Source organism: Mus pahari, chromosome 14, assembly GCF_900095145.1.
Source record: "Mus pahari chromosome 14, PAHARI_EIJ_v1.1, whole genome shotgun sequence".
NCBI classification, from domain to species: domain Eukaryota; kingdom Metazoa; phylum Chordata; class Mammalia; order Rodentia; family Muridae; genus Mus; species Mus pahari.
In genome coordinates, this window is record NC_034603.1 from 42,866,872 (window position 1) to 42,888,811 (window position 21,940).

The following is a 21,940-nucleotide window of genomic DNA, read 5'->3' on the forward strand; positions in this document are numbered from 1 at the left end:
CACACACACACACACACACACACACACACACACACACACACACACCACTGTAACATGAAGAGCCATTGAGGAAGATGGCCAGTATCCTTTGGCCTCCATACACATGTGTACAATCACGTGTCCACATATGCACAGACACATACAAATGTAATCCCAACATTTGGGAGTTCATCTTTAGTCCATATAACAAATTCAAAACCAGACTGGGATACAAGACCTTGTTTTTAAAAATAAGTAGGAAGATATCTGAGTTGGTAAAGTGCCTACCTTACAAACATGAAGGCCTGAGTTTAGATCCTCAGCATCCAAATAAAAGCCAAATGACTAAATATCTATAACTCTAGTGTGGGGGATGAGGCAGAGATAAATGGAACCCCAAAACTCATTAAATAGCTAGTCTAGCCAATCATTGAGCTCTGTGTTCAATAGGAGACCCTGCCTTTAGGGAAAAAGAAAAATTGCAATAGAAGACATGAAATATCAACTCTAATCTCCATATGCAGAAACACACACTATACATACACAAGATGAAAATAATATTTTAAAGTAATTCTTAAGAGGAGGGAGAGAGATGACTCAGTGATCAAGAGTGGGTATTACTCTTCCAGAGGACCCAAGTTTGGTTCCCAACACTCATGTGAGGTGACTCACAACTGCCTATAACTCCAACTCCAGGATATCAGCCTTAGAGGGTACCTTCACTCATTTATACATATGTGATTAAAAATAAAATAAGCTGGGGTTGGAGAGGTAACTCAGTGGTTAAGAGCACTAGCTCTTGACCTGGCTCGCTCATGGCAGCTCACAGCTGTCTGTAACTCCACTTCCAGGGGATCCAACACTCTCACACAGACATGTGTGTCGGCAAAACACCAGTGTATAGAAAATAAAATTAATCAGGTGGTGTTGCACACCTTTAATCCCAGCATTTGGGAGACACAGGCAGATATCTGTGAATTCAAAGTCAGCCCGGTGTACATAGCAAGTGTACATGCAGGAAAAATATAAAAATAAATGTTTTCATGTGCATATTCTGGCATTGGAGAGATGTCTCAGCAGCTAGGAGTGCTTACGACTCCTACAGAAGACCCTGACTTGGTTCCAGAACCCATACGACTATTCATAACCATCTGTATCTCCAATTCCAAGAGATCCAATGCTCTCTTCTAGCATTGTCAGGCACCAAGGCACATGTGTGGTGTGCATATACCTGGCATCCAAACACTCATACACATAAAATAAAAAGATAATTACAGTTCATAAAAAATGCATATTCCAAGATCTTAACTTCAGGAATACTAATTAATTTAGTGTTGTGTAGACCAGGCTGGCCCCAAACTCACAGAGACCTGTGACACTGCCTCAGTCTCCCAAGCACATGTGTTACCACACCTGGCTACCTTGTTTATACCTTATCCCAAATTATTGACATTTTTTTAGCCTAGTGTATCTTCTTAGTAATTGCAAGACATAATAGATCATATTAGAATTAGGACTTAATACTCAACTTAGTACTGACCCAATCTAAAATGGCTTACTACCTCAACACTAACCTCAGGGAGCTCCTCTGTCCATGTTTTTAAATGTGTTATGGAGTATCTCCACATAGTGATGGGTGTCGGTTGGTTGGTTGGCTTTCTTTCCAACACATGACAGTGAGCACTAGGCTTATAGCATAGTAGCAGAGCATGTGGTACTTTGCATGCGTCTGGTCACGCATCCAATCCCGATCCCAGTACTGAAAAGGAAAAGGGAAAAGATGCCTGTCATAAGTGCTCTGGAGAGCATTAAGTCTCACCTTTCATCTCAATGCATTGTGTGTCATGTCTTGCCCTGGAGCAGCAGCCTCCAGTTAAGACAAGGTAAGACGTGCCCAGGGAGCTCTGCTTCTTGAGGGCTCTTTCACATTAGAACCTCTGTAGGCAGAGAGTGCCTGTCACCTCCTCCACAAGCAGCACCCTAGCAAAAGAGCACCTCTGAGTAGGCCAGTAGTCTGTATCTCATAACTTTAGGGTACATGTGTACAGTGTGGCTGGCACCCTCTCCTTTATGACTTCTGGAATTATCCTAAGGCTGCCACCTGCCTGCCATGATTAGTCATCTATGTTGCCAAAGCACCCACAGGCTGTGTTAGATACTACAGGTAGGTTTTACTTTATGTACACATAGACACATACATGTTCTCAAGAATCTTAGGAGAAAATAATCAGGGCATCATAATGAGAGAGAAATACTGAAAAGTATCTGTAAACTGGCCAAGTTTATGGATGGTGTTAACTTAAAAGCGATTAGATTTTTCTTTAAAATCTAAAATGTTTAGATACATTTCCATCCAAAAAAATAGTCAGCTAGCTACAGTAGAAGTAGCCTATGATGAAAGTAAGCCAGATGTGCTGCAGTGTATGCCTGTTGTCCCAGCTATTCAAACTGAGGCAGGAGAATTGGAAGTTTAGGACCTATAACAAGATAGCAGGTTCAAAGCCACCTTGGTTAGCTTAACAAGTAACTGTCCTAAAATCAGAAAATAATTTTTAAAGGGGACAGATGTGGTAGCACATACATAACTTTCAGCACTCAAAAGTTAGATGGATTGCTATGAGTTCTTAGTATGACTTGCTTTTAAAAAGTTTAAAGACAATTTTTTAAAGAACAAAAGTAATTCCATTTAGTCTGTTGAGACAACTAAAGTTGATGTGGTGGTACATACATGTAATCCTAATGCTGGATTAGCTGAGACAGGAGGATAGAGAATTTGAGGCCTATGTTTCATAGAAAGACCTTGTCTAAAAAGTAATTGTCATCTCTGGGTGGTGGCGTACACTTTAATTCCAGCACTTGGAAGGCAGAGGCAAGTGGATCTCTTTAATTTGAGGCCAGCCTCGTCTACAGAGTGAGTTCCAGGACAGCTAGGGCTACACAGAGAAACCCTGTCTCGAAAAAGAAAACAAAACAAAAAATATTTGTCACCAAGTAAAGGTAGCTGCCACCAAGGCTGACAACCTGAGTTTGAGCCACATGACTGAAGGAGAGAAGTGACTCATGCAGGTTCACCTCTGACCTCCACTCGTGTGCACCATGACACACACACTACAAATACACACATATGCACACACGTGCACACAAACACACTATATGCACACACACTCACACACACAAAACAGAATTCAGATATCCAGCTCAGAATGAAGAACGTAGGAATTGTTCTGTGTGCTCTATGTCCAGGCCATATGTGGTGCTTACACACTTTATATTTTTTAAGATATATTTTGTGAAGCCAGGCATGGTGGCGCATGCCTTTAATCCCAGCACTCGGGAGGCAGAGGCAGGCGGATTTCTGAGTTCGAGGCCAACCTGATCTACAGAGTGAGTTCCAGGACAGCCAGAGCTATACAGAGAAACCCTGTCTTGAAAAAAACAAAAACAAAAACAAAAAACCAAACAAGATATATTTTGTGTGTATGAGTTTCATGGGGCATGTTTTTATGCACCACTTGTGTGCCTGGTGCCTGGAGAAATTGATCAGAAATGGATCCCCTAGAACAGGAGTTATAAATAGTTGTGCGTGTTAGAAACTGAACCCAGGTGCTCTGTAAGAACAGCAAGTGCTTTCAACCATGGAACTGTCTCTTTAGCACACATTTGACTCTTTTTTTTTAAATCACTTACATAATTCTTTATTGTTACCATTATCAACTATGTAAACTATCACCAGACATTTTTTTGTTGTTGTTGTTTTTTAACAATTTTTTTATTAGATATTTTCTTCATTTACAATTCAAATGCTATCCCAAAAGTCCCTTATACCCTCCCCCCGGCACCCTGCTCTCCAACACACCCACTCCCACTTCCTGGCCCTGGTATTCCCCTGTATTGGGGCATATAATCTTTGCAAAACCAAGGGCCTCTCCTNCCAATGATGGCCGGTTAGGCCATCTTCTGTTATATATGCAACTAGAGACATGAGCTCAAGGGGTACTGGTTCGTTCATATTGTTGTTCCACCTATAGGGTTGCATCCCCCTTTAGCTCCTCCATTGGGGGCCATGTGTTCCATCCAATAGATGACTCTGAGATCACCAGACATTTTAAGAAGTGAGTTTACGCCGAGCAGTGGTTGCTCAGGCCTTTAATCCCAGCACTTGGGAGGCAGAGGCAGGCGGATTAAGTGAGTTTACAGGCTGGCAGGATGGCTCAGTGGGTAATAACACTGACTGCTTCTTCCAAAAGTCCTGAGTTCAAATCCCAGCAACCACATGGTGGCTCACAACCACCCGTAATGAGATTCTTCTGGTGTGTCTGGAGTCAGCTACAGTGTACTATGTATAATAATAAATAAACCTTTGGGGCTGAACGAGCAGGGTGAGCAGGGCCCACCGGAGTAAGCAGAGGTCTTAAAACTTCAATTCCCACCAACCACATGAAGGCTCATAACCATCTGTACAGGTACTGTGTACTCACATACATAAAATAAATAAATAAATCTTTTTTTTTTTTAAATTGAGTTTACTTGACACCTTAAAAAAATATCACTGGGGCTGGTAAGATGGCTCAGCAGGTAAGAGCACCCAACTGCTCTTCCAAAGGTGCAGAGTTCAAATCCCAGCAACCACATGGTGGCTCACAACCATCCTTAACAAGATCTGTCACCCTCTTCTTGAGTGTCTGAAGACAGCTACAGTGTACTTACATATGATAAATAAATAAATCTAAAAAAAAAAAAAAAATCACTGAACATTTAAGTACTCTGTAACACATCAATCTTTTACTATCAGGCCAACCTATTTTACAATTATTTAATAGATGAGCATAATTACCTAATATTATTAATGATATAAAAATTCTGATTTGTCTTATGAATAAAAAGGTATATTTATATTCTTTTGGCTTATATTCTGACTTCCAGGGTGCTTTACATAGCACAATAAGGCAGGTATTTTTCTCTTGATCTGCCTACTATGACTATAACCACACACATACACTGAAGCAGAAACTCTGAGGTCTCTGTTGAATTTCAGGTCACCTTAGCAGTGATTCTCAACCTGTGGGTCACAACCCCTATAGGAGTCACATCAGATATTAACATTACATACAATTTATAACAGCAAAATTACAGTTATGAAGTAGCAATGAAATAATTTTATGGCGGAGGGTCACCACAACATGAGGAATTATATTAAAGGGTCACACCATTAGGAAGGTTGAGAACTACTGGCTTAAGGACTTTGTGGGGGTAAGAGTGGAGCTGAAAGTCTCATGGCCTCAAACTCATGTATCTGAGGGTGGCCCTGATCTCCTGATCCTCCTTCCTCCACCTCCCATGTGCTGGGATTTATAGGCATGTACTGCTATGCCCTGTATTACATTCATATTCATGGATAAAATAGGTAATGGATAGAGATCACTTTTCATCAGATAATGTCTACCATACAAAGAAGAACAATTTATTTTGTCAAAGAATTAGTATTAGCATAGGGCTTTAAGTTACTATTAGTGAAAATTTTTGAGACTTTGGTCTTAGTAAGGTAAGCAGGATGTTGAGGAGACAGCTAAAGTGAGAAGCAGAGAGGATGTGGGCTTGTTTAGCCTAGAGAAGGTATAACATCACATCTCAAATCATTTGAGGCCAATAATGGTGAAAGTTATCATTTATATGGGTCCCCAGATGTGTATTAGGAGGCAGATTTGGTTTACAAAAATAGAAATTTCCAGAAATGGAATGATATCTTTCTAAAAATAAGCCCTTTTCCCTTTGGTAAAATGCCTGTCTTTAAACAACTGTTCTTCCTGCCTCTGTCTCCCAAGTGTTGGCATTTCTAGTGTGTATTCCCATGCTATTTATGGAACCGAGCCTCTTGTAGATGCTGGGTGGTAACAGTCCTCTCAGACTTCAAGGTCAGGATTGAAAATGTAACAATGTTTTGTTTGTTTTGTGGGTTGTTTTGTTTTGTTTTCTGAGACAAGATTTCTCTGTATAGTTCTGACTATCCTGAAACTTGATCTGTAGACCAGGCTGGCCTTGAACTGGCAAAGATCTGCCTGCCTCTGCTTACCAGGTGTTGGGATTAATGGTATGTGCCACCACTTCCAGTATAGAACTGTTTAAACCCTGTTTCTTTAGGTAATAAAAATTCGTTAGAGGTGGGCATGTGCACACGCCTTTAATCTTAGCACCTTGAAGGAAGAGGGGATCAGATCTTTATGACTTCCAGGCCAGCCTGGTCTACACAGTGAGAGACCCTAACTCTACAAAACAATATATGTGCCTATTCTAAAAATACCAGCCAGGCTGGAGAAATGGCTCAACAATTAAGAGCACTGACTGTTCTTCTAGAGGTCCTGAGTTCAATTCCCAGCAACCACATGGTGACTCACAACCACTTGTAATAGGATTTGATACCCTCTTCTGGTGTGTCTGAAGATAGCAACAGTGTACTCATATTCATTAAAGAAAAATAAACACACACACACAAAACAAAACAAAAAAGCAGCCATGCAGTGGTGGCACATGCTTTTAATTCCAGCACTGGGGGAGTAGAGGCAGGTGGATCTTTATGAGTTCAAGGACAGCCTGGCTATGTAGAAAGACCCTGTCTCTAAAAACAAAGCAAAAAATTAAAAAATAAAAAAGTACTGTAAGTAGGACCAGAAAAGAGAAGCATTGGCCTGTAGGCAGTGAAGAACAAGCACATACCTATTAGATTTCTATAGGACTTCTGCTACAATGAAAGTCTTGTCCCAGCACAAGGCAAGGCCTGGGCCAAGTAGTGGGAGTGGGTGGGTAGGGGAGCAGAGGTGGGGGGAGGGGTATAGGAAACTTTCGGGATAGCATTTGAAATGTAAATAAAGAAAATAATAATTAAAAAAAAAAAAAGAAAGTCTTGTGAAATCAAGGGTTGTTGTTTACCTTGTTCTAAGGTACTCAGGATGTCTAGCGTAGCTCCTGTCATGAGATCTAAGACTTTCAGAAAGATTTATAGGTAGTAGCAGGGCTGGATAGATACAGACCTATTGGCTTCTTGTGAAGACAGACTTTAAAATCAAGCAGGTACTTCAGAGACTGAGCCAGGAGAATCATGAACATGAGACCAAATTGTATTACATAGTACAACTCTGTCTCAAAGTGAGGAGAGGAAGGGAGGAGTGGGGAAGGAAGGAAGGAAGTTACTTTTACCAAGCTTAAAGGAAAATGAAAGGATGAAGTGATTGCATAAAGGCAAAGTCATTATAGCCTGGAGAATCAGCTGTAAAATTTGCCAAGTCACAGAAGGAGCAAATGGCGGTAGAGGGAGGGGTCATTGCCTGGAGCCTGGAGTCAAGGGTTAGGAAGTACTAGAAGTTCAGCAGTGGTGATCTGTGTGGAAGTCACGATTGCACAGAATAGAGAAGCAGTGAGAGGTTAGAATTTGTTTTATAGCTAAGGGAGATCTCTCTCCCAGCTTTTTCATGACCCATCAGCCTGAAAGGCATAAAGCATCAGTGTATTAGGTCGCTGTATCTGTAAGGCATATATCCTCTTTTGAGGAAAGAGGGTTAAGAATTCTACCTACCAGAATGCTATAAGTAATTAAATCTCTTGTTCTACCTAATATGAATATGACTCTTAGCCCCACTGGACCAAGGACCTTGCAGTGATGCTTGTATATACAGTAGGTACTTAGTAAATATTTGATGACTAAATGTTGCTTGTATTGTCAAATGCTGCAAAGGACACTCTCTCCCCACACAGAATAAATAAAGCTAGTGACAGTTTTGGTTTAGGAGCCTGAACACAAAGTTAAAGGGCATGCTCCTGTGCATGGCTATCTGGAAGGAAAATAAGATTGTCGCTCAGAGCAACTGTATCAGTGGTTCTCAACCTTCCTAATTCTGTGACCCCCTTAGTACGGTTCCTCATGTTATAGTGACCCCCTCAACCATAAAATTATTTTTGTTGCTACTTCATAGCTATAATTTTGGTACTGTTATGAGTTATAGTGTAAATATCTGATATGCAGATGGTCTTAGGTGACCCCTGTGAAAGGGTCGTTTGACTCCCCAAAGGGGCCACAATCCACAGGTTGAGAACCACTCGACTAGATCCTGAGATGCTGTGATTTTAGCCCAGAATTCACAGTCAGTGTGGAAACAGATTAAGACAGATGAAGACTTTCATCCCCAGGGGCTAAGCTTGCAGCCTCCCCTGCTGGTTCAATAAGTGAGGGCCCAGCGCCTGTGTTCCAGGTTTTAGACCAACTGAAGCCAGCCAGACCTGAAAGGCTTGTGTTGGCAGTGCCAGTTTCCGCCGCAACCCCTGCCAATGTGGGTGGTTGCTCTTGAGTGCTCTGCAGGGGAAACAGGATTGGACTGTAGCCCAAGCTGCTGCTGCCTATAGCCTGCCGTCAGCGGTGCCCTAGCTGATCAGAGTGTACCTTGCCTGGAACAGCGGAGCGCAGAGCTCTGAGGGGGGAGAATAGTTTCTTTCCGTGAGGAAGCAGTTCATGAAGAGCAAGCCGTATTCTGCCCTGGGAAGATCAGGCTCCTAGCTGAAAAGATCAGGAAATTCAGGTGGGTGGAAAATTCCATAAAGGGTGTTTCTAATCATTATTTTTCTGTCAGGGTACCTGGGAAGAGCCTTATTTAAGCAAATCTACCACAATGAAGGGGCCAGGATTTTGACTTAAGGCGGGATTTTATTTCTGATAGTTCGTATTACTAGTGGCATGCTTGCAAAGGTCCTTAGGTCCTCCCCAGAGTCGTGTAGAATGCATGGATTCTCTTGGTTAGCTCCAGGTCTCTGGTGAGTAGGAAGAGAGAGGAAGGACTGCTAAAGAGAGGCCAGACCTTCTCCACAACCTGATCTGCTCAGTGACTTGAGTCTAGCACCTAAATCGTGAGTGAATACCTACAGCAGTGTCAATAGCCAGGTGAGCATGCTGGTCTATGCTCCAGCCTTGTCTCTGCCTTGCCTGAGTCTGGCTTCTAAACCTCTCAGTGGTGTAAGGCCCCTCTGAAAAGAGGGAAACAGAGAGGAGGAAAAACAATAACAAGTACTCATCTATTACGTATGTCTGGGCCCCGAAATGTTTGCACTGCACCATACCTTCTACACCTCAGAAACAACTTGAGCACACAGAGACTTGGAGAAATGGACTTGTCCTTGGAGGCACAGCTAAGAAGTAGCCCTTAGCACCTCTTTTCTAGTGGTCAGCTTCCCACACCTTTTAGAATCATCAGTAACCTTATTGCTACGAAGTACTCCTACCCAACTGTTTTCCACTTCTCACCTGTCCGCCTTTAGGAGACCTGCTGCGTGCATGGATGTGCATGTGGTAAGTATGGGTGTGGAGAACGGGCATCTGTGCCTGCTGATTGCTGACAATTCTGTTGCCCTCTCTGAAGAAACAGAGTTGGGAGCCAGGTCATAGAATCCTATGGGTTGACCAGTGCTCTTAGCACTTTGTCTTATGACCTGTCGACCCCTCCTTTAGCCTACACAGGTCAGCTGAAGGATCTAGGGAGAAACAGATCTAGGTATTGGAATCAGAGGTAGCCAAAAAGTGGCCTATGCTTAGCATATTGCATAGAGACGAAGCTATTGTTGGGGCAGGGATCAGGAAAGGGAGGCTGCTTCAGTTGATCCCTCAGACACTGGGTGCCCCAAGTCATCAGAGATGTTATCCGGTTCAGGGCTCATGCTTTGTCTCCATCTCATCTTGGACACTCAACTCAAGTGCAGCTTCTTCTCTCACTTCCCTGACCCCTGACCCTCTCTCCTTTTTATACCTGTTTGTTCTGACTCAGGCTATGAGTCTGTATCTTCTGGTCCTAAACTGTCTTGAGAGTGATTGTGTATCCTGTGGCCAGTTTCCCTCCTGCCTCTAAGAGTCTGCTCCTTGCCAGGAAGCCCCTCCCCCTAGGAATGTGAATAAACCATTTCCTCTGTCCTCCCAGCTCCAGAGGATTCCCTGTGTGGGATTCTTTATTTCTTGTGTCTGAATTTTCATTGGCAGAGCCCTTCTCAAGCTGACCCACCCTTGGCTGCTACAGAAGTGTGCTTTCCACCCTTGTCTCTAGTGAGGGTGAGTTTCACATTGCTACAGTCCCTGCTTTTGAAAACACATTAATGTGAGTTCATTTTCTTGTAGCTAGTCCTGTAGCCTTGGCTCATTAAAGATGATAATTAACCCATTGCTAATTGACCTCAGAAGCCAGCCAAGCAGCCTATATTTTACCAGCCTTGGTGGTAGATTTGGAGTCTATTTTAAGGTTTCTTAATAATCTCAGCAAGACTTCACTTTTCCTGTCTGCATCTTATTTGCTCTAAGGACATTTTGTAAAATTAACAAGCTATAAAGCTTGATTGAAGGTTTCAACAAATGTGAGAATAATTGGCTCCATTTTGAGAAACAAGAAAAACAACCTGTAAACTTGAGTTTGCAGGGGGAAAACCCATGTAATTTTTTTTTCTCTTTTTAATCAGAGGAGCAGTAGCAAGCTGGACTTTTAAGACGGGGCGGGGGGGGGGGGGAGATGTATAATTGGGGCTGGTGGTGCAAGTTCTGATTCCCCTAAACTAAAGTTTAGTGAAAGAAATGTTGCAAAGTAACTAGCTATGGCACTCACTGAAGCCCTCCTCGGGAGTCTGCTCTAGAGGCCTGTCAGCATTCCAGCCCTTCGTCCTGTTTCCTGGCTGGCTCAGGGTTTCTCCCTTCCCCAGGGCTGCTGTGAGGTATCCTCAGCTTACATCAGTCTATGATGCCTGGTGCTTGGTCCCCTTTCTCTCTTGCTGTCCCCACCTTCCTAAAGTGGCATCAATTTTTCTGTTCCTCTGTTGGCCTCTGCTCAGTTTTCACCATTCTTGATTGTCTGCCTCCCCACCTAAGACAACCTAGACAGTAGACCACCCCTCCTATGTCGGTCTGAAGGTTTCTTGTGCTTTTCTCAGAACCTGCCTCTTAGCCCCTGCCCCTACCTCTTTACCTGCTTGTTATCTCTCTCTGAGGAACTGAGCTGGGACAGAACAGGCACATATCACCTCTCCACATGAAGCTTTCAGTTTTCCTTTCTGCTTGGTTCTGTGTGTGGACCTGATGAGCTGATAGATAGCTCAAGCCCTGAAGCTTAGGGTTTTGGTTCCTGCTGCTGATGGGGGGCCGCTTCAGAACAGGACTTTCTTAGGGTGCTTTTCTTTCAGCTCTTCCTGATCAAGCCCCACTTTTCTGTTAAAAGTGGGAATGATTCATGTGAGACATTTTGTTCATTAACCCTGGAGTTGTTGGCAGTCAGCTACACACTATCCCCCAGGGCAAGGACTGCCCCTGCAAAGGCACACTGAGAAGGTTCAAAGTCTAGCAGCCCTTCACCCATTCTTAGCCCCAATTCAGCATTGTTGTAATAACCCAAAGGGACTGTATCATGCCCAGCTTTCTCCTCAGAAACAAGGAAAGTTTGCCAAAAAGGCAGTGGGCATACCATTTACATCCTCTGCCTTAGAAATTAATACAAAATGGAAAAATATGGTCGTGAAGGGGTTACTGTGAAGATTACATCATAAATTACATAGGTACTCTCTCCTTTCCAGAGAATATATAACCCCTTTACCCTTTAACCCCAGAGACCTCATTGCTAAGTGTAGATCATCTTGGAGTTTGCTTTTTAAAGGAGTTGGTTTGAAAGTCTTTCTCCATCCTTTTTTAAAGATTGATTACATGTATGTATATATACATACACACACACATACACATTAAGAGTACACTGTAGCTGACTTCAGACACACCAGAAGAGGGCATCTGATTCCATTACAGATGGTTGTGAACCACCATGTGGTTGCTGGGAATTGAACTCAGGACCTTTGAAAGAGCAGTCAGTGCTCTTAAATGCTGAGCCATATCTCCAGCCTGTCTTTTTCTATCTTGATATATCCCTTACCATATTAAACTCTTGTTTTGTCCCTCTCTGACTCAACTCCTAGAGCCCCTTTGTATGGGAGAATATTCCCAAGAGCCTCCTATAGAACTCCAGAGTTGAGAGCTGTGTTTTTCTCTCCACCAGGCTTAATCCTCTCACCCCATGGCAGAATACTCTCACAACCAGCCCAACAAGCTGGAAACAGGCTTCCATGTGTCTTTGAGCAAGCCCTATACATTATGCCTGTCATATTCCCAGTTTACTAAATACCTTGAATTCATTTCTCACTGCCACGCTGTATTTTAGAAACTTAAGAATACTGCATCCAGCCTTAGTTGGCCTCCCTGCTGGTTGAACTACAGTGAAGAGAAGACAAAATTTGGGTGAATTGTCTATGTAAACAGAATCCTTTTTGGACCTCTTAGATATGTCACAGTAAGTGACATTCCTCTTAAAGGCAAGGATGAATGACCATAGCAGACAAAACCCAGAGAAACTGGGTTCATTCTAAAAGGTGTGCAAATGAAAACTGGAGCAGGGTGGAAGTTCCTTGTCTTTCTTCATGATAGTTCCCACTGAACCTCTAAGGATGTGCTGCAGGCAGGCTCAGGATGTCTGCACCCCAGGCTCCTGCTGTGCCCTGGAAATCCCCACCTCCAGGAGTCCCACGTCCACACATGTGGCCTTTCTCCCTCTTGGCCAGGAGTCACACTGCTTCCTGAGCCATGTACTCACCCAGGGCCTGCTTTAATGACAACGATGTTTCTTCCTACTTGCCCAAACATATAACCATGAGACGCTGTCTTCTCCTGGGCAGGTTTCTGCTATAGATTGAACTGGGGCTCCTGTAGCCCTTTCACCATCCAGGTGAGCCAAGGACCATTGCAAATTCCTCTCTCCTCTCCTTACTCCTTTTCCTCCTCCTCCACCCCCCCCCCCATTCAGTGGCAGCAGTCTCATGCCAAAAAGGAAAGTCCTGGATCCATTACATAATTCTCTATAGTTCGAGCAGTAGCTGGGGCATAAGGTCAGAGGTCATAGTGGGGTCAGGTGGCTGACACACACTGTAACGACAAGGTGGTTAAAATTAGACCACAGAGAGGAAACTGGCAGTCTTGTGGAAATGCAGAAGTTTCCTCTGCAAGTGAGAGACTGGGGATGCAGGGAGGCGACTGTGCGTGCTGCCTGCCAGGCTATTACTCATTTCAGCTCTGTTCTTTAATGCCTTTTAGCTCCTGCTTCTGTATTTCTAGCCTTCCTCATCACATGCTTGAATACACAGGATGGAGCCAAGGCTACCTGTCCTGATCCAGGAGTAGCCACCTTAAGCTCTAGAGGCTCTAGGCCTCTTCAGGGAAGCCTCTTAGACGGTGGTGGTCAGATACTTAGCCTAATATTTTACCTTCTGGTGGCAGTAGCCATAGGTAAGTACCATATGGGCAGGGTAAAAGATGGCAGAGAATGAAATTGTGGCACAGATGTCTGGTGTGTATGCACTCTCCCTGGCCAGTCACCTAGCAGAGTTGTGACTCCTTCCACCTTGTCTTAGAAGATGTGGCTCGGGGCTGGTGAGATGGCTCAGTGGTTAAGAGCACCGACTGCTCTTCCAAAGGTCCTGAGTTCAAATCCCAGCAACCACATGGTGGCTCACAACCATCCTTAACAAAAATCCGATGCCCTCTTCTGGAGTGTCTGAAGACAGCTACAGTGTACACACATATAATAAATAAGTAAATATTTAAAAAAAAAAAAAGAAAAGAAAAGAGAAAAAGAAAAGAAGATGTGGCCCACCCTGTATCAGCTGTTCCCGTGGTCCTAGTGAGTTTCTCTACACCTACCAGTCTTTTCCATGAGCCTGTAGTGTGTCACTTGATTCTTACAGCACCTTGCTAGGGGAATACAAGATGTGATCTGTGGCACTAGAGGGCTTGCCTTCTGCGTGGAGGAGTTAGTTGTGCAACAGTAGGATGATGAACCCTGACAGTCCAGCATCCACATCACTCCTTCACCTGTCCTTCACAGTCAGAAATGAGACTGGAAAATGGCTGTGAGGATGATGAGGTAGGGCTAGAGATATGATTTATCAGGTAAGAACACTAGCTGCTCTTCTAGAAAACCTGGGTTCCATTCCCAGCATCCACATGACAGCTCATAGCCATCTGTAACTCTGGTTCCAGGGGATCTGATGATATGTTCTGGATTCCTTGTGCACCAGGCATATTGATGGTACACAAACATACATGCAGGCAAAACACCCATGCATGAAAAATAAAAATTTACAATGAGTCTTGGTCATTTAGCATGTCCTGGACTCAGTGATGCTGAAAAGACTGCCCTGTGTCATCTCTGGCCAGTGTGGTATAGAAAATGCCCTCTGCTTCTTAGATGTACCTCAAGCAGGGACCTCCTTGTTGACGATCATCCAGTCAGTAGGCACGATAGGGTCCCAGAAGCCAGCGAATAAGAGAAGGGTGCAGATAGCAAGGAAGAGGACAGTGCAAACACGGGCACAGGTAGAGGTGAAAGCATGCATATGTGGTCTTGTGGAGAGGGTTCCAGTCGAGGTGACTGTGGACACATCATCTGAGACCCTGACAGACTTGACAGCTGATCAGGATAATACTTCATATAACAGCTAAATCAGACTGTATATGTGCTGCTGTAGCAACATGGGAGCAACTAGTGTGAACTATGAGGGCAGAGCTTTGGTGAACTCACCTGCTCTGTCCCCTCTTCTTGGCCTGATAATTTCCTGCCCGGTTCTCAGGTGAAGCAGAAACCATCCAGGTAAGTTCAGAATGACTTGGCTAAGATGAAACAGGCAAGAAAGCTTATCTTTCACTCTGCAGACTGCCCTGGAGGGAGTCTGGGAATAGGGTGCCAGGGGTGCCAGGGGTGCTAGAAAGCAGTGCTTTATGGCAGCCAGCCTGCTGCCGTGAATTCCTCGTCCTCTTACTTATATTCCAAACTTAGAAGAAATTATTTTCTGGGTTTTGTTTTTCATAATAGGACTTTAATAAAAGAAAAGCACAAGCCCTGAGGGCACCTGGCATTGGTCCTGAGGTGTCTGCTGCCCCAGGGATGACCTAAAGCAAGGCCCTGGTGACTTCCTTCCTTCAGAAGACCTTGGTCCTTGCTTTCCTCCACACACGCTTGCTGCTCACACTACCTCCCTCCCCAGGAACTTTGACACAATTCTCATGTGCCCTGCAGCTAACAGTGTCTCTCGTCTTCATCCTCCCTCTCAGAAAATGCTGTTTTTCTTCTCTCCCTCTCGCCCTGTAGGTTATTGCAGCTGACTGCAAAAGGGTCACAGTGCTGAAGTATTTTCTGGAAGCCCTTTGTGGACAAGAAGAGCCTCTGCTGGCATTCAAGGGTGGAAAATATGTGTCAGTGGCACCCGTCCCAGACACCATGGGAAAGGAAATGGGAAGCCAAGAGGGAAAACAACTGGAAGATGAGGTACTATGCGGGAAGGACCCACTGTGGCAGAGGGAAGGCTCCCCTTCCCCCGTGCCCTGATGCCCAGGCTGGAGCTTCTCCTGGAGATTATTTATAACCGCTCAGTTCAGTGTCTGTTGAGGTGACAGCCAACCTCTCAAGAGTGCACTCTGCCGGTGCCCCGTCCTGCCGGTCCACCCTACTGCCTCCATCTCCGAGTTCCAGATGCTTCTTTAATGTTGCAGTGGAGGAAAGAGTTTAATAATACTCAGCTCTGGAGGTTTAGGAAAGAGAGTAGAGTGAGGGGTGTTAGGGTTCAGGCTAAGGATCAAGTTTATAGATGTGCAGAGCTCAGCATAGCACAGGCCTGAACTCCAGCCTCTAGGCTCACGTACAGGAAGAGCTGACATTGCTGGCCCCGTGTGGAAAATCACCCCTCCCCCAGCCTTCTCTCTCTGTCTCTCTCTCTCTCTCTCTCTCTCTCTCTCTCTGTCTCTCTCTGTCTCTCCCTCTCTCCCTCCCTCCCTCCTGCACATCCTGATGTGATTAAGGAATTCTCCTCTTGTTTGTTTGCCCTTGATTGTTCCTGTAGCCCTTGCTTCACTCCAGTCTTTTTCCCTCCCTCCCTCCCTCCGTTGCTCCTTCGTGTGTGCGTGCGAGCATGTTTGCCTATGTACCCACCCCTGTACCCCTGCAGACCTCCTTGGCAATTCCCCTGTTGTGCATCTATGTCTTCTGGGATGCTCTCTGATGACCATCTGTATGTGCCCAGTTTGTCGGTTGAAATGAGCATTGCTGTCCACGCCCCTGAGGCCTGTGGACTGAGCATCATTGTGACTGTGTGATAGAAAGGGAGCATATGTACATATGGCAGCCTCCTTGCTGCTTATCTGCATGTGGGTAACTGTCTGGGAGGATACATGTCTCATTTTTGCCTGAAGGTTGGCTCTTTTCTTCTCTTTACTCCATAGTATTAAAGATGAGGGTCCTAGGTAGAAAGAAACATGGGATGGAGGGAAGGGACGGAAGCAATTCTAGCCAGAGGCCAGGTCACCCATAGGCCAACACAGTCATTTGGCCCACAGCAGTCTCAAGCGCCCGGTGGAGCAGGGCGGGGTACAGGGATGAAATCAGCAACAGGCCAAGGAAGCCAGATGTCAGCTGGAAGCTGTCGTTGAGGATCTCAGGCAGTGATAGAGTGGCCACCTTTGGAACAGAGTCTTCAGAGAAGCAGTCTTAGCCTGGCTTCATTAGGATAGCTGGAGAACTCCACCCCGTGCCTGATGACACAGGACTTAGCTTCCAGGACAGAGGTGGTTCCAGGGCTATAGCTAAGCCCATGATTCCAGACTCTCTAGATGAAACCTGGGCAGAGAATAAAGGGAAAGAATGAGCTGTCAGCATGGGAGGAGAGAGTGGAGTTACCAGAGCCATTGGGGTGTCCAACTTTAGCAAGCAGAACAGTGCCCCTGCAGCTCTAGACACAGTGTGGGAAATAGGTCCATGATGTCTATACATCTCCTTTATCTCTCCCATACTAGAAGGCTAAAAAAGTAGGCAGTGGAGGATGAGCAAAGCCAGCTCTCGTTATAAGAGATGCCTCTGAACATCTAGGACTGGAAACACAAGCATAGCTAGGCGAAGAGGTTGTCCTCCTACCCTAGAAAGGGTGGCCTACCTCTGGTGCCTGATCTAGTTGTACTCTCCTTCTGAGGCTTACTGACCAGGCAAAGGTTCATGACCCACACCAGGCTGCCCACTTCTTCCTTTTCCCACGAGTCTCCTGGGTTCCTTTATGTTAGTGGTCCCTGGGAAATCCTACTTACCCTGTTCTGTGTAATTTCATAACCCTGCACTTCCTTGTTTGCTATGAGAGCTGAGCAAACCTCAGACAAGCTTCTCTGACCCTCCTTTGACCTCAGTCCTGTTCACTCCAAACCAATACTAACTAACTGTCCATCCCTAGTCAGAGCAGGCAAGAACACTCTTCCTCCGTGAACCAACAAGCATCTTGTTGCACTTGCTCTTGTCCAGGCTAACCCTGTGAGCAACAAAATAAATGGGAGTTTTTCTTCCTCCTCATAGCCAGATATTGATAAGTAAGTGATGCTTGTGGGCAGCACCCTAAACCCCCTCCGACCTCTCAGGACAGTTACAGTTATTATCCTTACCTGCCATCTCCCAAGACTAGTCTATCTAAATAGGTCCAGGCCTGATAAAACTGAGCTACCAAGGGCTGTGTCTGGGCTTGCTCTCTCAATTCAGAACCCCAGTCCTGCAGGTTTGCTCGTTGTGATTGGTTAGAGCAGACATAGGAGTCAGACTCACTTGAATTTGAATCCCTGCTCTGCTTCCTGCCACCTCTGTGACTGAACAGGCTATTTTATTCTAAACCCCTTATTTATAAAGTACAGATGGTAATAGCTATTGTGCAGGCCATTGTGATAATTAAAAGAGTTAATGTATGAAAAACACATAGCTGGGTACACAGCCCATAAAAAGCACTGAGTAGCTAGTAGCTGTCAGTGTAGTCATCATTCTGTTAGAATTACAAGAATCTTCCTTCTCCTGTTGAATCACTCCCCTACTAGCCCCATCCCCTCAGGCAGCTGTATGTTCTCTCCTGACCAAGGCCAAAGTGGGAGAGTGAGGAGTGGAGCTCGGACCACCCGGGGAGCAGTGGCTGCTGAGAACTGAGTCTGCAAGTGAGGAAGTGCCATCCCTGGGGAAGGCTCCATCAGCCTGGCAAGAAGGCTCCTTAAGCTAGCCAGCCACCTCCTATTCACTCTGCCTAGGCCCTTGGAGGGCAGCTGAGCAAGGCCATGTTATGTGAATTTTTTAATGGGGCCCAGAAGTCTCCACACTACCAGGCTGTGGTCTTAAAAGGAAATCAGGGTAAGGTCTATAGAGCTACAGCATCTGCTCTTGATACTGTCTGGGACAAGGGAACTTCCTTGCTTAACTCCCAGATGTTGGCTAGAGTTGATTCCTATCAGATTATTAGCACGAATTAGATTTAAATTGAGCAGTTCAAGTTTCTCTATTGTTTACTCTTTGAATCATTTGTAATTTCAAAATGAAACCAGGTCCAAAGTTTGTGTTGAATGTGTACAAGGGAGAACAAGGACTGTGAACACAAGCACGCATGCAAATATATTGATTATGAGTAACATAGATATGAGTGTGTAAGCAAAGCTCTAGCATATAGGTACAGTTTCAGGGGGGAGGTGGGAAGAGTCACTGCTCCTACCAACACACTCCAGGGAACCCTTGGCAAGGAATGCTCCCCCATAGGGTAGGAAGCTGAAGGACAGAGCGTAAATCGGCTAAATACCATGGCTCATGATCTCTTTGTTCTCCTTGTCTGTGTCTTTACCCCAAGGAAGAAGATGTGGTGATTGAAGACTTTGAGGAAAATTCAGAGGCTGAAGGCAGTGGGGGTGAGGATGACATCAGGGAACTTCGGGCCAAGAAGCTGGCTCTAGCAAGGAAGATAGCTGAGCAGCAGCGTCGACAGGAGAAGATCCAGGTAAAGCCTCACTGGAGAAGCTGATTCCCATTGAGGGGTGTGGCTGTGCATGAGGGTGTGGCTGTGCAGGGGATAGAATGGTGTGAGCAGAAGTAGCAGAGGACCCTGTTGTTACAGTCAGGGTGTGAGTTCTAAGGCAGTGCAGGGCAGCACTTTTCCTGTGAGACTCTGTTAACACCACACTTGCAGTCATTGATACAATTTAAGGGACTCATATCTTTCACCATATGTAGGTATTCATGGAACACACTGCTTCTTGTGGGATTAGAATGCCATAGCCACAGGCTACTTATCTAGGTTGCCAAGGTATTGGGAGAACTCACTTTGAGCAGAGTACTCTCCACATCTTCCCATGTAGATCTGCACAGTTACCTCACTGTCTGTCCTCTTGGAAGCCCAAACCTTCATTTCCAGCAAGTTTTTCTCTTTGGCTGTCCAAGATGTGTTTCCTTGTACTAAGTACTTATTTCTCCAAGCAAGTTAAGCTCCCTGTAAAGACTCTGTACATGGGAAGCATTAAGCCTCACTCTCTGCCTCTCTAAGCATGTGTCTTTAGGCCTCTCTCTAGGCATGTGTATCTTTAGGTCTGTCTTCATATGTTCCTCTCATCTCCCTCCTACCCCTCTCTTTCTCATCCATTCCTTTTTCATACCGCTCACCCCCCCACCCCCCATTGCCTCCCTCTCTCTATTTTGAGACAAGGTCTGTGTAGCCTTGGCTGGCCTGGAACTCACTGTATGTAAGGCCAGGATGGCCTTGAATTCATGGAGTTCCCTTGCCTCTGAATCCAAAGTGCCTCCAAAGGCGGGTATTACCACCCCGGCCTGTTGTTCTCTTGAACATATGCTTTAGTGCAGAAAGCCAAGCAAACTTGATATAATTCAAGTTTTGACACTTATCTAGTCTTAAAGCACTAAGCAAATTATTTAACTTTAAAGAGCCTATTTCTTCATCTACAAAGCAGGTTGGTAGCATTTCCCTTTTACTATCCCCAGAGGCTTACCTGAGACACTTCCACAAAAGTTCTTAGCCTACAAGTATTCCCTTTGTCTGATAATAGTCTTATCCCATGCCTCAGGAAAGCAATGCTAACAGTTGGAATTGGTCTTTTAGACATACCCATGTCCTACTGCTACTAGGATCCAGCATGCAATACCTCTACATGCCTGTCTGTTGTAATGTGGCTGCCTGCACAAACCTCTCATGAGTCTGACTGTAAACCTCTTTGTGGCCCAAAGAACAGCATCATCTTCATGTTTTTCTTCCTGCCCTTTTCTTTCTCACCATCAGTCCTCACAAAAGTCCCATCTCAAGTCCTTACCTCCACATCCTGACTTTCAGTCTAGCTGTTAAAGAAAGTACTACCAGAGGGCCGGGGGGGGGTGACAGAGGGCATCCAGGGGGCTGGGGGGGGGGACAGAGGGCATATATATGAAACTACTGCCAGAATTACCTAGGACCTGTTTTTACCAAACTTGGTTCTGCTGTGCATGGTGGTGTAAAGCCTGTAATCCCAGCACTAGGGGTGTGGAGGTAAAATTTCAAAGCCATCCTCAGCTACAAAGCAAGTTCAAAGCTAGCCTGAGCTACATGGAACCCACTCTTGAGTCCCCATTATAGTTAACTTCTTTATAGCTTTGATTTTTATGCCTGTCCCCTCCAGACTACCATTCACGCAGTAAGTACACTCTTGCCTTCTCTGCTACTCAGAGCTACTTTCCCAGACTTCTTCACCATTTTTTAACTCCTCCACCCTTCCAGTTGTCTTTTAGTCTAGCAAGCTGAATTGGTAGTTAACAGGAATTTTTGGTTGATTTTTTTTTTTTTTTTTTTTTTTTTTTTTTGATGGTAGCAAGTAGAACATCACCTTAAATTCTACCGTGGCCTCTTACAAACCCTGCTGTCCAATTTCTTATCATGTCCTGTCTGTCCACTCTTCCTCTCCTTCCAGGTATCACTGCACTCTACCCTAGTTCAGGGACGTGTTGAACCATAACAACTAGGCTTCTGCATTGTACAGCTCCAGAGGGTGCCACTGACTTTATAATCTGGGAATGGCCCTTCTTGGGCTTACATAGTACATAGTCTGGCCACCAGGTTCACTTACACCATGAACCCACAATCCCATAGAGAGCCATTCCTCTGCTCAGAAATTATCACCGCCTAGCTTGACTAGTGAAATAAAGTTTAATTCCTTCTAATAACATCTTAGGCTTCTGATCTACTCCAAGTATGCTTTTCCTACTTTGTTTCCCATTAACATACTCCCTGTGAGCTATTATTAGCTAACAATTGGACAGTGGGCAAAGTGCTCAACTATGAGCCTGTTTCTAAATCTATAAACTCAGCACAGCACCTGTCTCATAGTTGCTGTACGTCCTTAGGATAAAGTGTATAAAGTGTCTGTCCAGCCATTAAGACTCCTGCCCAGACAGTGACAGTGGCATTAACCTTCCTCTCTACTTACTGCCTTACGCTCTGCCCTTTCCTACTTTTAGATCTTTGTTGAGTCTGTCTCCATGTTCTCAGTTCAGTTTAGCAAATGGTACTGAGCATTAGCTCTCCTAATGGCTGGGTTGTACAAACCTTAGGGATCGAAGGGCAGAGGGAGGTGACATTTTCAGAGCAGGCCATACAGTATAGAAGCTATTCTTTTGTTTGTTTATTCTTTTGCTTGCTTGCTTGCTTGCTTGCTTGCTTGCTTGTTTGCTTGTTTTTTTTGTTTTTTGGGTTTTTTTTTTTTTTTTGAGACAGGGTTTCTCTGTGTAGCCCTGGCTGTCCTGGAACTTACTCTGTAGGCCAAGTTGGCCTTGAACTCAGAGATCCATCTGTCTCTACCTGTCTCTATGGAGAACTTGACTTAAAGGTGTATGCCTACAACTGCCCTATGAGAAGCTATTATTGAACAAATGATTTGGCATGTTAATGGGGGGTCTTTTAAAAGATCAAGTATTAACTGGGTATGGTGACAAATGCCTTTAATTCCAGCTCTCGGGAAGCAGAAGCAGGCAGATATCTGTAAGTTTGAGACCAGCTTAGTCTGCATAGCAAATTCCAAGACATACAGAGCTACATAGTGAAATCT

The 21,940-nt window shown here is 44.8% G+C and overlaps 1 protein-coding gene across 3 annotated transcripts in view; it reads left to right on the top strand.

Moving 5' to 3' along the window:
• Window positions 1–21,940, top strand: part of Smg6 (SMG6 nonsense mediated mRNA decay factor) — a 242,328-nt gene that overhangs the window by 202,248 nt on the left and 18,140 nt on the right. For all 3 annotated transcript variants that reach the window (XM_021212036.2, XM_029545906.1, XM_029545907.1), the window contains exons 14-15: window positions 15,171–15,347; window positions 18,709–18,855. In XM_021212036.2, coding sequence (XP_021067695.1) covers window positions 15,171–15,347; window positions 18,709–18,855 — 324 coding nt within the window. The remainder of the gene's footprint in view (window positions 1–15,170; window positions 15,348–18,708; window positions 18,856–21,940) is intronic.